Raw genomic sequence first — 17,557 nt, 5'->3', positions numbered from 1 at the left:
GAGGGCGATGAGGCTGGCGCCAACTGTCTGCTCTGCGGCGCGGGAAGCGGCGCGGGAGCGCGGCATCGAGGGGCAGGCCTAGCTGGGGCTCGTAGCCCTCCGTCTTCTGGCTGGTACGCAGGTCCTGCGCACGCTGCGTGGCCGCAGCCGCCGGGCAGTGGGCGCCGGAGGGACCGGGAGGCGAGCCGGGGTCCCCAGGCGGGTGTGGGCATCGTGCCCGCAGCCAGCGTCCCCCGAGGCCGCGCTGGGGCCATGATCCACTCGGTGAAGCTGCGCCGCGATAGCGCGGCCGACTTCGTCTCGCACTATGAGTACCTGTGCGCGCTGCAGGACTCGGTGCCTCTGCCCGCCGTGCGCGCTTCTCTGCGGGGGGGCGTGCTGGACTTCAACGCCGACCGCCTCCGCGGGCTGGACTGGGCGCCGCTTCTGAGCACCCTCAAGATTAATAAAGATCTGCCCCTGATCTGTATCAGGAGCTTCTTCCAGCCATGGCTTGGCGAGACAGGTTTGTAGTTCCCGCTTCCAGGGGCTCTGGTGTCGGCGCTGCGAAGCGGGGTTTGATGGTGCAAGGTGGAGGGTGGGCACTAGAACCGGTGCCCAGTGCCCGGGTGTGCGTGCACCAGACGGGGCGTGCGGCCTAGGACTCCTGCGGAGTGCCTTAAGGCTTCTAGGTCTCAGTGTTCTCATCTGTAGTATGGGCTTAACAGGACCCACTCTCTGTGGCGGTTACAAGGAGGCACTCTGTTAATGCTTGTAGACTCTACAATGTAGAACACTTAGCACAGTTTGGAGCGTCGTTAATTGTTCCACAGATGTTACTTGGTCTGTTGCATGACTTTGTCCCGTACAGACCAAAGCGATTAGGAAATTGATATATCCCAGCTTCATTTCCTTTCCATTAAAACAGGGCTCAGGAAAAAAAAAATTTTTTTCAAAATAGTCGTATCATATAGTGGGACGAGCACAGGTGTGAAGGCAACTTAGGGTTTGAATTCTAGGGCTTATGCGCTCTGTGGCCTGGGCAGGTTACTTTTGAACTACATTCCTCACACTTGTAAAATGACATTAAAAACCACTCTTTCTGTGGGTTCTTAGAATTAATGAAGTAGGTTATGTGGGTAAAGTATCCTGGCACTTGAATGAGTTGTCAGAACCAAGGTCTGCTGGAGACGATGCTTCTGCCATAGGTAATCTTCCCTTCTACTGGGTGGCAGGTAAACACAAGCACAGTAGTCAGTGCTCTGGAAGAAGTGAGTTCTGGTGCTAAAGAGCACAGAATCTTTCTTTTTTTAAATTTAATTTTTATTTTATATTGGAGGACAGTTGATTTACAATATTGTGTTAGTTTCAGGTGTACAGCAAAGTGATTCAGTTATACATATATCCATTCTTTTTCAGATTCTTTTCCCATACAGGTTGTTATAGGATATGGAGTAGAGTTCCCTGTGCTATGCAGTAGGTCCTTGTTGATTACCTATTTTATATATAGTCGTGTGTATATGTTAATCCCAAATTCCTAATTTATCCTTCCCCCCCACCTTTCCCCTTTGCAGAGCACAGAATCTTGGAAGGGAAAGTTCAGGGTAGGCTTCTTGGAGGAGGTGCCATCCTTTCTAAGGATATGTAGAAGCTCCTGGGGTAGTAGGAGGGAGAAGTGTGTGTCAAAGTTTGAGAAATATAAGAAAAAATGGCAAAACTAAGGTACAGGAGTGGAACTCAGGGTTTGGGAAAGAAATGAGAGTTGATACTGGAAACCTAGTGGGGCCCAACAGAAAGGGGCCTTGTTTGTCCTGTCAGAAGTTTGGATGTTTATCCTGAAGGCTGAGGGAAACACTAAAGAACAGTGAGATGGACTTCTGGTTTAGAGGCTCACTCGGACCTCCGTATGGAAGGCAGTTGATTGGGTGCAGGGTGAATTGTAATCTAAGGGTCCCACTTAAGTTATAAAAGGTGGGACTGGATTTTAGAGATCCGAGAGAGATTGGGTGGGGCCTGGTGACCAGTTAGAAAAGGGAGGGCAGCAAGTGTGGGTGACAGTTTACAGCTGCATCTTTTTGTGAGATACAGAGCACAGTAGGAAGGGATTGGGGATGGGGAGAGGATCTTACTTCATCTTCAGTGCTTTAGAGGGGCCTGGTAGATGGGTCTGGGCCCAAGGTACAGATCTGGGCTTTTTGGGAGGACAGGTGTTTGAAGGCATGGGAGAGACTTAGGTTACCCACAAGAAGATCCAAAGAATCGTAGGTCTGAGAGTTTTTTAGGTGGGTATATTTGAGGATGTTTATAAGCTGAGAAAAAGTAGCCAGCAGAGGAAGGGTGTGAAGATCTAGGAGAGGAAGTGATTGTTCATTTGTTTTCAAAAACCTGAATACTTGTCATTTGCCTGGCCCTTTTCTAGGATCTGGGGTTCACACCATCTGTTATCTCTTCTTCAAGGACAGTTCAACTCATCCCCTGGTGAAGAGAAGTCAGATTATTCTTTGCATCCCATTCAGGTGTAGGAACTGTTCTGTACCTCTGAAGGGACTTTACTTAACCAGAGTACTAACTTAGAAATCAAAAGAAATTATAGCTGGAAGGGACCGTAAAGGCCACTATACTTAATTTTGCCTAATATTTTACATTGAATGTAAGAAAAATTTATTGCAGAGCCCATTCTCTTCAGAGCTCCTTCACTGAACTTTCTTTATGTCTTGCATCCAGTGGGTCTAGCTTGTAGATTTTGGCCTCCTCCTAAATTTGCTTCTTCATCCATATTACATTTTGCCAGGACTATGGCAGAAGCTCTTGGGTGATTTCGCGGCCCCTGGGCTCAGTTCCTCTAAGTTCATCTGCCTACTTGGGTTGAGTGATCTTCTACAATAGAAAGATACGCTTAAAACAATGCTGCTAATGGCTTGCCCACACAGATTTAGTGCATACTAGCCGCCAGCGTGTGCTCTGCACAGAGGCGTGTAGTCTGAACTGTGCTCTTCCAAGCCTCATGGGGCTATTTGGCCCTGAGGAAGGGGAGCTTTCTGTGATCACTCCCTTTATCTAATCGGTCCTTCAGCAGCGGGGCGCCTTTTTCTAATTAGCGAAGGCACCCTTACTCAGCCAGTGGTAGCCCCAGGCCTCATCACCTGTGGGATGCAAGCCATGCTCTCTCCCAGGCTTGCTTCGGCCAACATCTCTATTTTAATTTTTGTCTCTTCTCACACTTGGACCCCTGGCCTTTAGTCATCCCCACCTGCAGTATTTACAGTGCCCAGCAGGTGTCAGGCTTGAGTGTCTTTGCACAGGTGCTCTCTCTGCAGTTAATGCACCTCCTACTGCAACTCTGCATAGTCTCATCTTTCTAGATTCTACCTCAGGGTTATCATGAAGCCATCACTTAGATATAACTTTTTGCCTCCAAAAGAATCTCTGTGCATAAAGGTTATGTTTCTTTATCTCATGTGATTGAAATTTTGAGTTTACACATGTCCCTCCTTAATCAAGGCTTTAAGGGCAGGAGTCATTTCTAATCCTTAGCACAGAGCAGATGCTTTTTTTTTTTAGGTGCTTTTTAATGATGATAAAATGTATGGTTTAAATCACTCATCTTACAATAATTTTGCTTTAGGTTCTGACAGAAATAAAGTTTACAGAAGTCGTGTTCCTGCGATAAGAAATAAAGATGTGACCTTCCAGTTGTGTAAAGCTCTTAAATGCTGTGTGAGTGCGTCGGGTGCGCTAAGGAACCTGGAGCTAAATGGGCTAGTTCTGAGAGAGAGAGACTTAACTATGTTAACAAAGGTAAGCCTTCATTGTGTCCTGCCAACATTTGATAGTTGCTTTTGGGGCATACTAAACCAATAAAATTTTAAACTTTTTCTCCCCATTAAAGGGATTGAATAAATCGGCCACTTTGGTGCACCTGTGTCTTGCGAATTGTCCAATTGGAGATGGAGGTTTAGAAAGTGAGTTTCAGTCTTGTTTAAGTCTCTTCCCATCAGACTGGTCTCATGATTTCCTACACACCATGTTACTTCCTGTCCACCTTTTCTTGCTGTTGTTCATGCCTGGATTGTCTCCTGTACCTGCTCAAACCTTGGTCCATTCTCGTTTGTACCATGGAAGTTTGTCATGCTGGATACTGTCACAACTAATATTACTTAAGTTTGTGTTAAGCCACAAACCACACATTTTGTATATTTTCTGTTTTTTGTGTTTGTTTATATTTTTATGGTTTCTCTTCAAGAAATATTACGGGAAGGGAAATAACAAGATGTAAAGAGCAAAAAAGTCATCATTATCTTTAAATTGTTAAAACATCTATCTGCAATCATAATTATAATGCACTGTGGTATGTGTTAAAATAGGAAATATTTGTAACGTCCCATAGGAGCAGCAAACTCAGTGGTGTTGGCGGGGGTGTGTCATGGAAGTAATCACAAAGCAGGTGACTGTTGGTTGGGGTCCTGAAATATTAGTGTGTGTTCCCTGTGTCCAGTAGTGGTCTGGAGGGGTCAGGAAGCCTGCCTTTCAATTTGAGGGAACAGAGTGTTTGAGGTCCTCTATCTTCTATTGCTCTAGTATATTGCATAGCACCTAATAAAATACTAGATTTATAGTTGACATTTAAATTGTTGATTGATAATCAAGATTGGGAAGTATCATTGGAAATGAAAATCGGAAGAGTCTTATGCTTTTTAGGTTTTTCTTTTTCTTCCTATGTCTCAAAAGGTATGTAGTACTTTAGTGGTTGGGAATAAAGTTTGCAGTATTCAGTGTATTCAGTTTTAGTATCTAAATAGAATTAAACTGTTGCTGTAAACTGGAATAACACTTTGTTACTGACAAGTTTTAGAATGTATTGGTTCGTCAATTACCTGTTTGGGAAGATTGTAGTTAATGATTTCAAGAATGTGGCTATAAACCTCCAATTGACTCAAGAAAAGCAAATAAGTCAAGATTGACAAATGTATAGGCTCTTCATCTTATTGTGTGTGTGGTTTTTTTTTTTCCCTTTTAGTTATTTGTCAAGGTATAAAGAACTCTATCACTCTTAAGACAGTAAACTTCACGGGGTGTAATCTGACATGGCAGGGAGCAGATCACATGGCCAAGATCTTAAAGGTGATTTTATGTTTAAACTTTCATGAAAACATATGTGATTGAAGCACATTAACATATTGATACAGATGGCAGTTCATTTTTGTGTGATACCTGTGAGTGCAGCTTTAGTTTTGTTGAAAGAATGTGACCAGTTTTCAGTTTGGGATTCTACCATTTAGTAAAGATAGTCCACTTAAATTTAGAAATCAGACATTTAATATATAATACATAATAATACTTTCATGTATTTTTAGTTACTGAAAACATTGATTGTGATGCTGTGCAGAAACTATGCCATTATAGTCTTCAAGACTTAAATGAATCCAGTGTTTATTAGCTGATGTAGTTTATAAACTAATAAAAATCACTACATCAGCAATTTGTAAATACAGTTTTTAAAATAATGCCTTAACAACTTTACAGTGGTTATAATTACTGTATTTAGGCTTAAAGTTATTTAATAATTTTACATGAAGCCTTTTTAATAGTTTGCTGGTGCAGATCAGGGATAGGTAAACTATGGCTGGTGGGCCAGATCCAGCCCGTCCCCTGGTTTTGTAAAGAAAGGTTTTTTGGAACATAGTCGCACCCATTGTTTACATGGTAGCTGTGGCTACTTTTACCCTACACCAGTGGGGTTGAGTAGTTGCAACAGAAACTGTATAGCCCACAAAGCTGGCAATTTTTAAATTTAGATTTTAAAAATTGAAAAATTCTTTGAGCCCATACAGGGCAAGTCCATTGACCCCTGGGAATGAAAGCAGTCAAGAACTTGGGTGCCAAAGCCAAATGGCCTAGGTTCAAATTCGCTTTCTCCCATTTCATAGCTAGTGACCATGGACAAATCACTTAACCTCTATGCCTCATTATGAGGTTTAAATGAACTAATTTGTATAAATAGTGCCTGGCACATACTAAGCACTGTGTAAGTGATTGCTGTTATTTCTGCTTGTAGCTTTTATAAGTTATTGTTAATAGAAAAATGACACTAATGATTTTCCTTTTAGAGTGTCAAAGGCACTTTGAGTCTTATTTTTTCAAGAATGTAATAAGACTTTTTTCATTTAAAGTCAGTGTTCCCTGTTACCAAAATTTATTTTATAAATATAAAGAATTGAATGTCTTTAAGACAATACTTGTGGTTAAATGTCAAACCATTATTTTCCCAAGGCACATCAAACTGGCTCTGCATAGTCCAGGCCTCTGAAGTTTGTGTGCATACCCTAGGGAGCATGTGAGATCCATTTTTGTAAATATAGTTTTTAAAATAATGCCTGGGACTTCCCTGGCGGTCCAGCAGTTAAGACTCTGTGCTCCCAATGCAGGAGGCCTGGTTTCGATCCCTGCTCAAGGAACTAGATCCCACATGCATGCTGTAACTAAGAGCCCACATGCCACAACTAAAAGATCTGGCATGCCGCAACTAAAGACCCGACACAGCCAAATAAATAAATAAATATTTTTTTAAAAATAAAATAATGCCTTAGGAGTTAGGAAAAGAAAATATTAGAACCTGTTTACCTTTGTATCACTTAAAAAATATCTGTGTAGTTTATAATGTACATAAATTATATGTATAGAACTTCGTGTATATTATTTGTTAATAAATAAGATGCATATTAAAAAGTTTTCTTATGGGTTGCCCAGTTAGGTGTTTGGAGACCGTAGGACAGAATGATGAAATTTAGAACCTCAGCAATGATAGAATTTAGAACCAATTTCCTGACTTAGAAGATAAGGAAAATAATTCATGGACTGTAATTGAGTTGTCCAACTTTACGTAAGTGTTCAAGAACAGGTCATCCAGTGGCTGGAATCTAATCACTGACCGACTAGAATCTGGGTCACTGGACTCGTAAAGCAGAACTGACTGTTTAATTTCTCAGGTTGATTCTCCTGGCATATATGCTTGATGTGTGTGTGTGTAAATCTCTGACATAATAAGCCATACTCAGTAGGCACACCGTGTTTCCTTATTCAAGCATCTTAATTTCATCCCATTAAATCTTTGAAGTATCAGACTATCAGAAGGCATGAAGAAACCTGGGCTGAGAGTCTTCGTTACAGGAGACCTGATCTTGACTGTATGGCTGGTTTGAGGCGCATCACTCTGAACTGCAACACGCTTATTGGTGACCTGGGTGCAAGTGCTTTTGCAGAATCTCTTAGTGAGGATTTATGGCTTAGAGGTAAATTCTAAAATTGAAAATATTGAATTTTTAATATTATATGTGCTTAGCTTTTGGCATGATACGTTGTGATAGGATTTTTCTTAAAGCCTCATTTCTCTGACAGCTTTTATTTTGCTTTTAAACTTTCTCTAAGAGTTGCATATATCCTTTATAGAAAATACAGAGTAACAAGAGAACAATTACCTATAATCTGAATACCCAGACATAATCACTGTTCATTTTGGTGTATATACTTTAAGTCTTTTTTTTCCTATAAATATATTTGTACACTTAGGGATTACAAAAATAGAATTGTAGTATACTTGCTATTTCATATTCCTGCTTTTTTCACTTAATGATGTATCATGTAGTATTCCATCGTATTGATGTCCCATAGTTTAATCAATTCTTTGCAATTAGATTTAGTTTGCTTTTCCCTGTCAGAAACAATGTGAATACGTTGTATGTACATCTCTGTGTCCTTCGGGATTACTTCTGTAGAATAAGTTACTAGAAGTGGAATGACTAAGTGTGACATATTTTTAAGACTTTTGATACACATTGCCAGCTTACCATCCAGAAATGCTATGCCAATTTGTAGTCCACCCCAACAGTGGATGTGAAGCCTCCCTCTCACAAACACTGGCTTGTAGCACTTTTAAAAAACTGTAAAACTACAAAAATGAGTACCTCTCCCTTTTTTATGCAAGTAGGATTACTCCAAATTTTATAACTTGTTTCAGTTAATTTAGTATGAGCATTTTAGCAAGTCAGTAAATTTGCGTTTACTGCATCATTTTTTGTGACTGTTCAGTGTTTCATTATATGAATATGCCACAGTACACATAGCTTATCCATCTTGTATATAAGCTATGTCCAGTTTTTCAGTTACAAATAGTACTCTGATATATATCCTTACCTATATCTCTGACTATTTATTTTGGTTAAATTCTTAGAAAGACAGTTGTTGGATCAAAAGGGTATAGACATTTTAAAGGCTTTTCTTACAGAATCGTGGCTTAATCTGATAGGAGAATAACCACATTTTATTTTGTATTCATTTGATTTACTAGAGAGGTTTACTGGCTGTTTGTATTAATTTGGCTAGTTGGTTAATTACACCGTGTGTCCATTCTTCTGTAGTGAGAGTTTGTAAGGGTTGTATCATATCCTGTCAGATCCATATGTCTGACTTGCTATTTCTGGGTGTCGTGGGGTGTTGAAAGACTTCAGTTATTTTAATGCGATGGTACACACAGCACTTAAAAAAAAGACTCATGATAGTTTCCTTTCATGTAATATTTTTTAATACCTGTGCTTTTGTGATGATCCCTTTTGTTTAAATGAATAGGTTGTTCAGCCCCAGAACTACTAGAAGTCATGATCATTTGTTCTGGTTTTAGTCTGACCTTTTACTGAGAAAGTTCTTGACCATGATACTTTCAAGATAGGTTTTTAGTATGTATTCTCTATTCACACATTCTTTGAATTTGTTATTATTTGTATCCTCTTAGACTTGTCTTTTTGTTCTAAAACTAACAGAACAATGGAAAAGTTGTTACATTTCTTCTATTTTGTTTTCCCCTTTTAACTAGTTTCAAGTGTGATTTGGAGCTCAAGATCATGATCAAAAGAATGCAGTGCATTTCTGAGCTCCACCAGTTTTTGCTTGTGAGGTTTACATGCCACTGCCGCCCTTGCTAATTATGAACTGAGATTCATTTTGTGATGTTTTTTGCTCATAGGTTATATACAGTTATTCTTCAGTTCTTTAATTGTAAAATATGTTGGATGATTTATTGGCACTAAAGGCAGGGTTATCATTGCACATCCAAGAAGAGGTTTTTAAATTAGATTATGCATTATGTGTGTGTGTATACGTTTCTGTTTTTTTCCATACCCAAAATTACAAACCTGCCATGACTGGTCTTGTGCAGGACTCTTCCACACGTGAGAAAATGAGAGTTGTCTATATGTCAAATCTGTATAGAGTTAGCAAGTGACCTTTTGTCTTTCATCCAAAGCACTTGACCTGCAGCAGTGTGGCCTCACCAGTGAAGGAGCAAAGGCTTTACTAAAGGCCCTTGAAACCAACAGAACTCTGGTCGTTTTGGATATAAGAAAAAACCCACTTGTTGGTATGTGGTCACTTTTTTTTTTTAATTGATTAACACCTAGCAAAACAAAAAGAATTTGTTCACGTATTGACAGTTTTTAAAACTTCATGTGTTTAACTTTCCTGATCGTATACAGTTGGTCCTTGAACGACGTGGGGGTCAGGGATGCCGCCCCCCAAGCAGTTGAAAATCTGGGTATAAGTTTATAGTCAGTGGTTCCACATCTGTGGATTCAACCAGCCTTGGATCGTGTGGGACGATAGTACATACTTATTGAAAAATATCTGTGTGTCAGTGGACCCGCGAGGTTCAAACCCATGTTGTTCAAGCGTCAACTGTACTTTTCTAATGTTGCACTTCCTGTACATTTTTAGCAGATAATTTACCAATTAAAGTGAGTTATACTTGTAAATTTTTCTTATCTCTACTCTGAATAGAGGTGAACCTAGATACTAAGCCTGCTTCCACCAAGAGCATTATTTCCTTCTTGTGCAACCTCTGAATTCTTGCAAGGAGTACTTTATTCATTTGTCAGTTTAACAATATTTTTAATACCTTCTGTGTGCCAGGTACGGGTTTAGGCACTAGGGAAAAAGCAGTGAACCAGACAGACAAAAGCCGTGCCCTCATGGCGCTTACATTCTAGTGAAGGAGTTCAGATAGAAATGAGTAAACAGATAAGTAATATAATTTTAGATAGAAGGAAGTGCAGAAATATCTTAATGTAAGGAGAGTGGCGGGGGGGAGGTAGGACTCCATTGGATAGGTTTGTTAGGGGACAGCTTCACTGGAGAAGTGGCATTTGAACGGAGACCTGAATGAAGAGAGGAGCAAGCCATGGAAGATAGGCGGTAAGCACATTCCAGGACAAGGAGGCAATGCGTATGCAGGCATGTAGGTGGGTGGAGTATTTAAGGAAAAGCAAGGAGGCCAACATGGCCAGAGTACTGAGTGAAGAAGAGTGTGGCATGACATGAGGTCAAGGAGCTAGCCAGGGGTCTGCTCTTGTAAAGTCTTCAAGGCCAGAGTAAAGATGTGGATTATTCTAAATGAGTAGACGGTTTTGAACTGGAAAAAGGCATGATCCAAATAGTATCTCAATAAGATGACCTGGTATAGAGAATAGACTTGGGGGGATAAAGAAGAGAAACAGGGAGACCAGTTAGGAGACTATCACAGTGGTCCAAATAAGAGATGTTTATGGCTTAGCTTAGGCTGGAAGTTTGGAGCAAGTGAAAAGTGGTTGAATTCAGGTTGTGTTTTGAGGGTGTAGCTAACAAGACTTGCAGATAGATTAGATGTGGGGTATGAAGGGAATAGTAACAAGGAGACAAGTCATTGATGATTATGTGTGCAACTGGGTGGTATCACATAGAAGAAGGGAGCTGATGGGAGGAGCGGCTTTTGAGGGAATATCAGGACTTTGGTTTGACATCTTAGATGCCCTTTAGGTATCTAAGTGTCTGGACAATGCTCAGACTGTACTTTCTATCCAAAGGTATCCAAAGCCGCTTTAGATGCAAAATGTTTAAAGTTGTCCTTTGCTGCTGCCAAAATAGTAGCCATTGGGGGCAGTCTGCAAGATGGCATCTTAGGTTTTTGAGGAAGAAATTAGAATACACAAAGGGGGAAATAAGTGTATGATTACGTAATGTAGATTTCATATTTAAATTTATGGGAAGCGCAATAATTAGTTGGCTTTTGGTTTTAAATGGAAATAGCTACTCATTGGGAAATAATTATTCTAATTTCAATTTATTTTACTTTAGATCATTCTGTGATGAAATCAGTTATCAAAAAAGTTCTCCAGAATGGAAGGAGTGCCAAGTCAGAGGTATATAATGTGTTTTAGTTCTCTCGGAATAATTTCTCTTTAATGGTTTGTTTTTCTTTCTTCCTTAAAAGGAAATTATCAAGGTACTTTCTGCCATGTTAAAACTAAGTTTTTAGTCAAATCAAATGGCTTTTCTGTCTTTGAAAATGTTGTGTGATTCTTTAATTTAGGTTCTGAGAAATGCAGATTGAAAACCTTTTATTAACTTAAAATATCTTAATTTCCAGTTAAGATCAAACCCTCATAAATTACCTGGAACTTAAATGGCATATTTATTATTTCTCAGTACCAGTGGATAACTTCTCCATCTGTGAAGGAACCATCCAAAGCTGCTAGACAGAAAAAGAGAACTATAATTTTGGGAAGTGGTCGAAAAGGAAAAGCTACTATTAGAATTGGTAACTTTTTCTTGTTTTTAATGCTACTAGAATTTATACCCCTTATGTTTTCCAGTGTGCTAAAATTAAAACAGCCAATATTAATCACATGCATATTAGGAGGACTATAATTATTTTGATACTTATGAGAATTTATAGAATGTAGATATAATAAATGAATTTAAAGAGATATTAATATTAACCAACATTATTGTTTGGATTTCATAAAAAGTTCATTATTTTGAAAATATTTCCTGGTTGATGATTACTTCTAATACTTTGCAATTGAAATTTGGGGTGCACTTTGATGATAATTTTAGTAGTGGTGCTTTTGAGGGATGATTTTTTTTTTTAATGCAGAATTACCTTTTGCGCTATAAGAAACAAAATTTCTTCCCAGTTCCAACCTTCCCATTGTTCCCTTCTTCTTTCTTAGAAATTCTTACCTAAATTTTTGATTCAGGTAATATCTCGTTTCTCTCAATGATAACAAAAACTTGAAATATGTATTATCCTTATAAAAGACTTCTACAGACAAGTTTATTGACCTAGATGGAACATTTTAGAAAAACATTTTCTAAATGCTTACTGTAATGTGTATTTAATTTTCCAAATGATAGTTAACCCATAGATAGTTAGCCCATAAAATCTAAAATGATAGATTTTACAACTAAGCCTATAATTTTGTTACCAAATGTAATAAAAAGCTTTTAAAACCTTTAACAATCAATGGAATAAGTTTCACATTTCTCCTGAATATATAAATGTGGTGTAATTCACTTCTACTGATAACGTTTGTATTGTTTCTAAGAGACCTTAACTTTTTATTTTCTGGAACATATTATCTTTAGTCACAAATAGTCTTTTTTTGTTGTTGATAAGAATGAATAGCAGGAGCAGCATTTGTGAAACCAAATCTAATATGAAACTGACTCTTTCTTGTGAGTAAATTTGAATTTTGAAACAGTAAAACAATAAGGTTTAATATAAAGCAAAATAAATTTTTTATGTTTATGATCTGCCAATTTCCCAAAAAAAGTTTTGTGGTGACTTTAGTTATATACCAGATACATTAAAAATCACCAATGGACAACACATCTTTTATTTAGGTGCCATCTGAAAGTTTTAAAAATTTGTTGACTTAATATCACTGAACTGTCCACTTTAAAATGGTTAAAATGATAAATTTTCTGTTTTGTGTATTTTACCACAGTTTTTAAAAAACATGTTGTTTGAAGATTTTTAGGTTTTATAAAGGTATTGTATTAGCATAAGAATGAAAAATTTAAAAGACCACCTCTAGTCTCATTATCCTATCAAGCAATATTTACATTTTTATTTTCTCTTCCTGTTGTCTATAAACATAATTCCACATAGCTTAAATATAATTTGCCATTCTTATCTTTTCATATTAAATTTAAATTTTATGATTCATAGTTATACTTTTTAACGTTGTATTCACAAGTTTTCATTGAGTTGGTCAATTTTTTAAATTGGTGAAAAATTGGAAATAACCTAAAATAAACTATTGTAAACATCTTCATAAGTACAGCCTTTTTTTTTTCTACTTAAAGGTGTATGTTTTTGATTCTCCATTAATCAACTTGCTTGGACAATAGTGTATTAAATAGAAGTTGTTAAGAGTGTTTATTAAATCAAAAAAAAGCTTATGATTTGTCTGCCACTTATTTCAAGACAGTGATATTTTAATAATCAAATAGTACATACAAAGAAGATTTGTGATATCACTAATTACATATTATTATTAAAAATTTATATCATATGTAAAGCATTCTTAAAACAGCTAAGTTGACTTTTGCTATAATATTAGAAATAAAAATATATATAAATAAAACATGTATATGTAAAACATATTAGGAATTCTATAATATTAGTACCTGGTGGTATATAATAGGGCATCATGGAATGAGAATAAAACAATTAAATTTTTTTTTATTTAGCATGATTAAACAAAGTGGAAATGTAACTGAAGTATACGAGCTCATTGAGCTATTTTAAGAGTAATTTTATTTCTTGGGCTTTTTTTTGTATTTGCCTCAGTTATTTGGAGACATAGAGGTAAGCCAAATCAATGACTGGGTATATAGTTAGATCCCGGTGAGTATAGGGGTGAAATAATGGTGTGAATTGTGTCACATTTATATTGTAATTATGTATGCCTAAAAAAAGATGGGAACTTTTATTAGAAATTTTTTTTAGCTCCTAACAAGAAAAGTGTAATTTTAAAAAATTTTATTACAAATGTATTTTCATTAGTTTCTGAAAGTAAAGGAAGGGTATACACATACAAACCACATGCATATAAACATTTTTTTTGAGGGTAATTAAGTTAGACAAAATAGAATAGCACAAAATGAACTGAGCTCCTATATATTTTTAAGAGACATGTAAGTCACACAGGATCATGTGGTGATTATCAATAAGCTACACTCTATGAAATATTTGTCCTATATTACCACATGCACTCTATTTTGCACTCCTTCCTAATGCTGCTAAAATATAGTAGAAAACAGCAGCATAGCACAGGGAGATCAGCTCGGTGCTTTGCAATGACCTAGAGGGGTGGGATAGGGAGGGTGGGAGGGAGGCTCAAGAGGGAGGGGATATGGGGACATGTGTATGCATATGGCTGATTCACTTTGTTGTGCAACAGAAACTAACACAGAATTGTGAAGCAGTTATACTCCGATAAAGATCTATTAAAATAAATAAATAAAATAACATAAAATATAGTAGATTTGAAGGATAAATATAACCATTTTAACCTATGATGTTTGTTTTCAGTAAATACAAATTAAATATTTAAATGTGAATTTTAATATATGGCTTGTTCTAAATAAAATATTAACACGTAAGTCTGGTTTTTGCTACCAAATATTTCATATAAAGATACTTGACTCTCTACTACTGAAATATAGGATGTCTCCACATTTCACTCTTTTATCCAGTGGGTTTCATTTGTTTTTTGTGTGTTTTCTATATGAAATCAAATGAGCAGTGAATGTTGACAGGCTTATAGGAGGGTAACGTTGACTCACCTACCACTTGTAGTCTTATAACTTTTATTGTTTTTACATAGAAAAATTCATCTTAAATTGAAATTTTGGTCTAATTCTAAAGATTCTGTTTGTCAGAAGTCATGGGTGTGTATCTGTGTTTCTCTATCCTGGAGATTCAGAAATGCCAAAGGTGTTCTAAGAGTCAATAAACTTGAGTGTTTCTGCATGATACATAAAGTGTATCATTCTTTGGGATTTTTTAAAAATTTATTTTTGCATTTCTGCACATCTCAGTACTTTTGTTTTAGTTAAAATAACTTGTTACTGTAGAGAACTTATATTTTTTAAAAATGCTGGCTTATGTAAAACCTTTTTACAAAAAGATCCTCTTTTTAATGGCCTTGGCACCATTGTCAAGTGCCTGTTTGATTCCTTTCAAAGTGTACACGTGTGACAGTTGCTCTGTAGACCTTTGGTGCATCTTGATTCCTTCTTATCATGCTTTGTCAAACATAGGCTTGGCCACAAAGAAACCTGTAAGTAATGGAAGGAAACACTCTGCTGGTAAAGAATGTTATGCTCCTGAACCTCTACCACCTGGTGTGTCTGGTTTCCTGCCATGGCGTACTGCAGAACGTGCAAAAAGGAACAGGTAACGTGCTTGCATTCCCTGTCTTTTTCAGTCATTCAGAATTCTTTGTTTTGGAACTTCTATTATGTGGGCAGTCTCTGGTGCTTTCTATAGAGCAAAAAAGATAACTCACACATGGCTTCGGCCTAATGAGCCCTCTAAGGAAGAAAAACAAAAAATAATTGGGAGTTTCAGCTTGTTTCTCAAGTGTCACAACAGAGGTAACCCGTGGGCATCACGAGGAGACTAAAATTATCTCCAATTGTGCAGGTGAGAAAAGTTTCACTAAAGGCAGGTGTAGTTGAGCCAAGCCCTACAGCACAGAAGTAGGAATTTGGATATGTACGAATGGGAAAAAAAACATTTTAGGCATGGGAAATAGTTTAATGCAGAATGGATGAGAAATATGGAGTAGAGGGCTTCCCTGGTGGCGCAGTGGTTGGGAGTCCGCCTGCCGATGCAGGGGACACGGGTTCGTGCCCCGGTCCGGGAAGATCCCACATGCCGCGGAGCGGCTGGGCCCATGAGCCATGGCCACTGAGCCTGCACGTCCGGAGCCTGTGCTCCGCGACGGGAGAGGCCACAGCAGTGAGAGGCCCGCGTACCGCAAAAAAAAAAAAAAAAAGAAAGAAAGAAATATGGAGTAGATCTATTCTAAACCAACTGGCTTAACTCAGTAAATCAGCTTTAGTGAGTCAAACTAGCTTTAGCTGATTACTTATCCAGGGGATAACTGTTCATAGTAATTTTTGTCATAGAACTGTAAATAAAATTGTTGAACTATAGCTTCAGGCTTGTTAAGTGAAATAGATTATTTTCAAGTGACTTACCTGGTAGTATTCACGAAATTAGAGGTTAACAATTGCTTAAGAAAACAAAGAGAATTGATTTTAAATAGTACTTGAAGTAGTTACTGTGTAAAATATCTGTTCAGTTGCTCATGTTAAATGGATGTTTATAATCCCCATTGGACAACCGACTACTTTTTTGCAAATGGTAATGTGAATTGCTGTTGCATAAACTATAGTGTTGAATCCCCAGTCTTTGCCCTTGAGTTTAACAACCCTGTGGTTTCCTATCTTCTTTCTGAGACACTTCATGTCAGGTCCATCCTTGTCACATGGAGTGGTAAATTAGAGAATGATTAATATCACCAGTTAAAGAAGTGAGCCTGAAATCTCAACCATCCTGAACATAGGAACTGAAGGGGCCTCTCAGCAGTTCAGAGAGTTATTACCAAGCCAGTCGGCTGAATTCTGCTCAGTTTTCTCCATAGCAGAGCCCTCCAGGTCCTTCTTTTGAGCTTATTTTCATACACAATTCTGTATGGATACTGTACATAATACTAAATAGTTGTATTAACTGGGTTTAACTGGTGATTATTTACATCAAGATATAACTTCATTTTGTTGATATCTTTTTAGGGGTTTTCCATGCATCAAAGCTCGTGATGTATGTAATCGGTTGCAGGTATGTAGCTATCATATTTATAATATATAGGGGGTTGAACTGGGAAAGGGGGATGGTCATTCTTTTTGCTTTTTAAACTGACAGAGCCTTACAAGAAGCATTTCCCTCTCTGAAATAAATCGATTTAAAACTTGTCTGGTCGCTCTCCCAATGCAACTGTGTAGTTGTGTGGATTTGGCACACAACTGGCAGCCTTGCGGTTATGTCTGTAAACAAGGAAGCCTGTTCTCCGGTCCACAAATCAGCTGTTACCCAGTGAAACGAACTTGACTGCCATTTCTGACCCCTCACATGGAGCTGTCATACTCAAGAATGTTCATATGTTTTCAAGAAATGTTGTTTGTGGGCTATATGTACAAATTCCTGATCTTAAAGCCAATATAAAGCAACATATACCAAACCTCTGCTCTCTCACCAAGGCCACACACATTCCCTCTCTTTTGGCCTCATGGCAAGCTAATACTGTCAGTATCAGATTCTCCTTCCCAGTGGTCTTGGGAGACTGCATAGTTGCTCTGTGAAAGGCAACACTGCTGAGACTGAGAGAAGAGCACCTTGGGTGTCAGTCCTGCCCTTGCATGCCCAGAGGGAGGGGTGTGTGCCTCGTTCTACCTTTGGGATTTTCCTATGCTGCAGGGTTTGCTGCTTGTTGTCAAAATGATGTCCTAGTGACTTGTCTTCTGCGTAGTTATATAATCCCAGTACACTTCTTTATGATCTGTAGACTTTTATGGGGTTGTGACCAGGTCAGGTTTTAAATGTTTGGAAATGTCATATTGAACAACATTGCAGTGGCAGTGAAGCTTGACAGGAGAATTGTATTACTATTACACTAGTTTGGGCTTAAGGGTGATGAGA

At 38.0% G+C, this 17,557-nt stretch overlaps 1 protein-coding gene across 2 annotated transcripts in view; it reads left to right on the top strand.

Moving 5' to 3' along the window:
• Positions 1 to 252: 252 nt before the first annotated feature.
• CEP78 (centrosomal protein 78) overlaps positions 253 to 17,557 on the top strand; it is a gene marked incomplete at both ends in the record, with an annotated part of 31,878 nt that continues 14,573 nt past the window's right edge. For both annotated transcript variants that reach the window (XM_082656461.1, XM_082656460.1), the window contains 10 exons: positions 253 to 505; positions 3,605 to 3,777; positions 3,869 to 3,941; positions 4,997 to 5,100; positions 7,094 to 7,268; positions 9,275 to 9,388; positions 11,137 to 11,201; positions 11,488 to 11,599; positions 15,115 to 15,250; positions 16,654 to 16,699. In XM_082656461.1, coding sequence (XP_082512587.1) covers positions 253 to 505; positions 3,605 to 3,777; positions 3,869 to 3,941; positions 4,997 to 5,100; positions 7,094 to 7,268; positions 9,275 to 9,388; positions 11,137 to 11,201; positions 11,488 to 11,599; positions 15,115 to 15,250; positions 16,654 to 16,699 — 1,251 coding nt within the window. The remainder of the gene's footprint in view (positions 506 to 3,604; positions 3,778 to 3,868; positions 3,942 to 4,996; positions 5,101 to 7,093; positions 7,269 to 9,274; positions 9,389 to 11,136; positions 11,202 to 11,487; positions 11,600 to 15,114; positions 15,251 to 16,653; positions 16,700 to 17,557) is intronic.

This window comes from Grampus griseus (genome assembly GCF_964374135.1).
Source record: "Grampus griseus genome assembly, chromosome: 6".
Taxonomy (NCBI): Eukaryota; Metazoa; Chordata; class Mammalia; order Artiodactyla; family Delphinidae; genus Grampus; species Grampus griseus.
The sequence above is the reverse complement of the archived record's forward strand: the minus strand, read 5'-3'. Positions and strand labels throughout refer to the sequence as shown.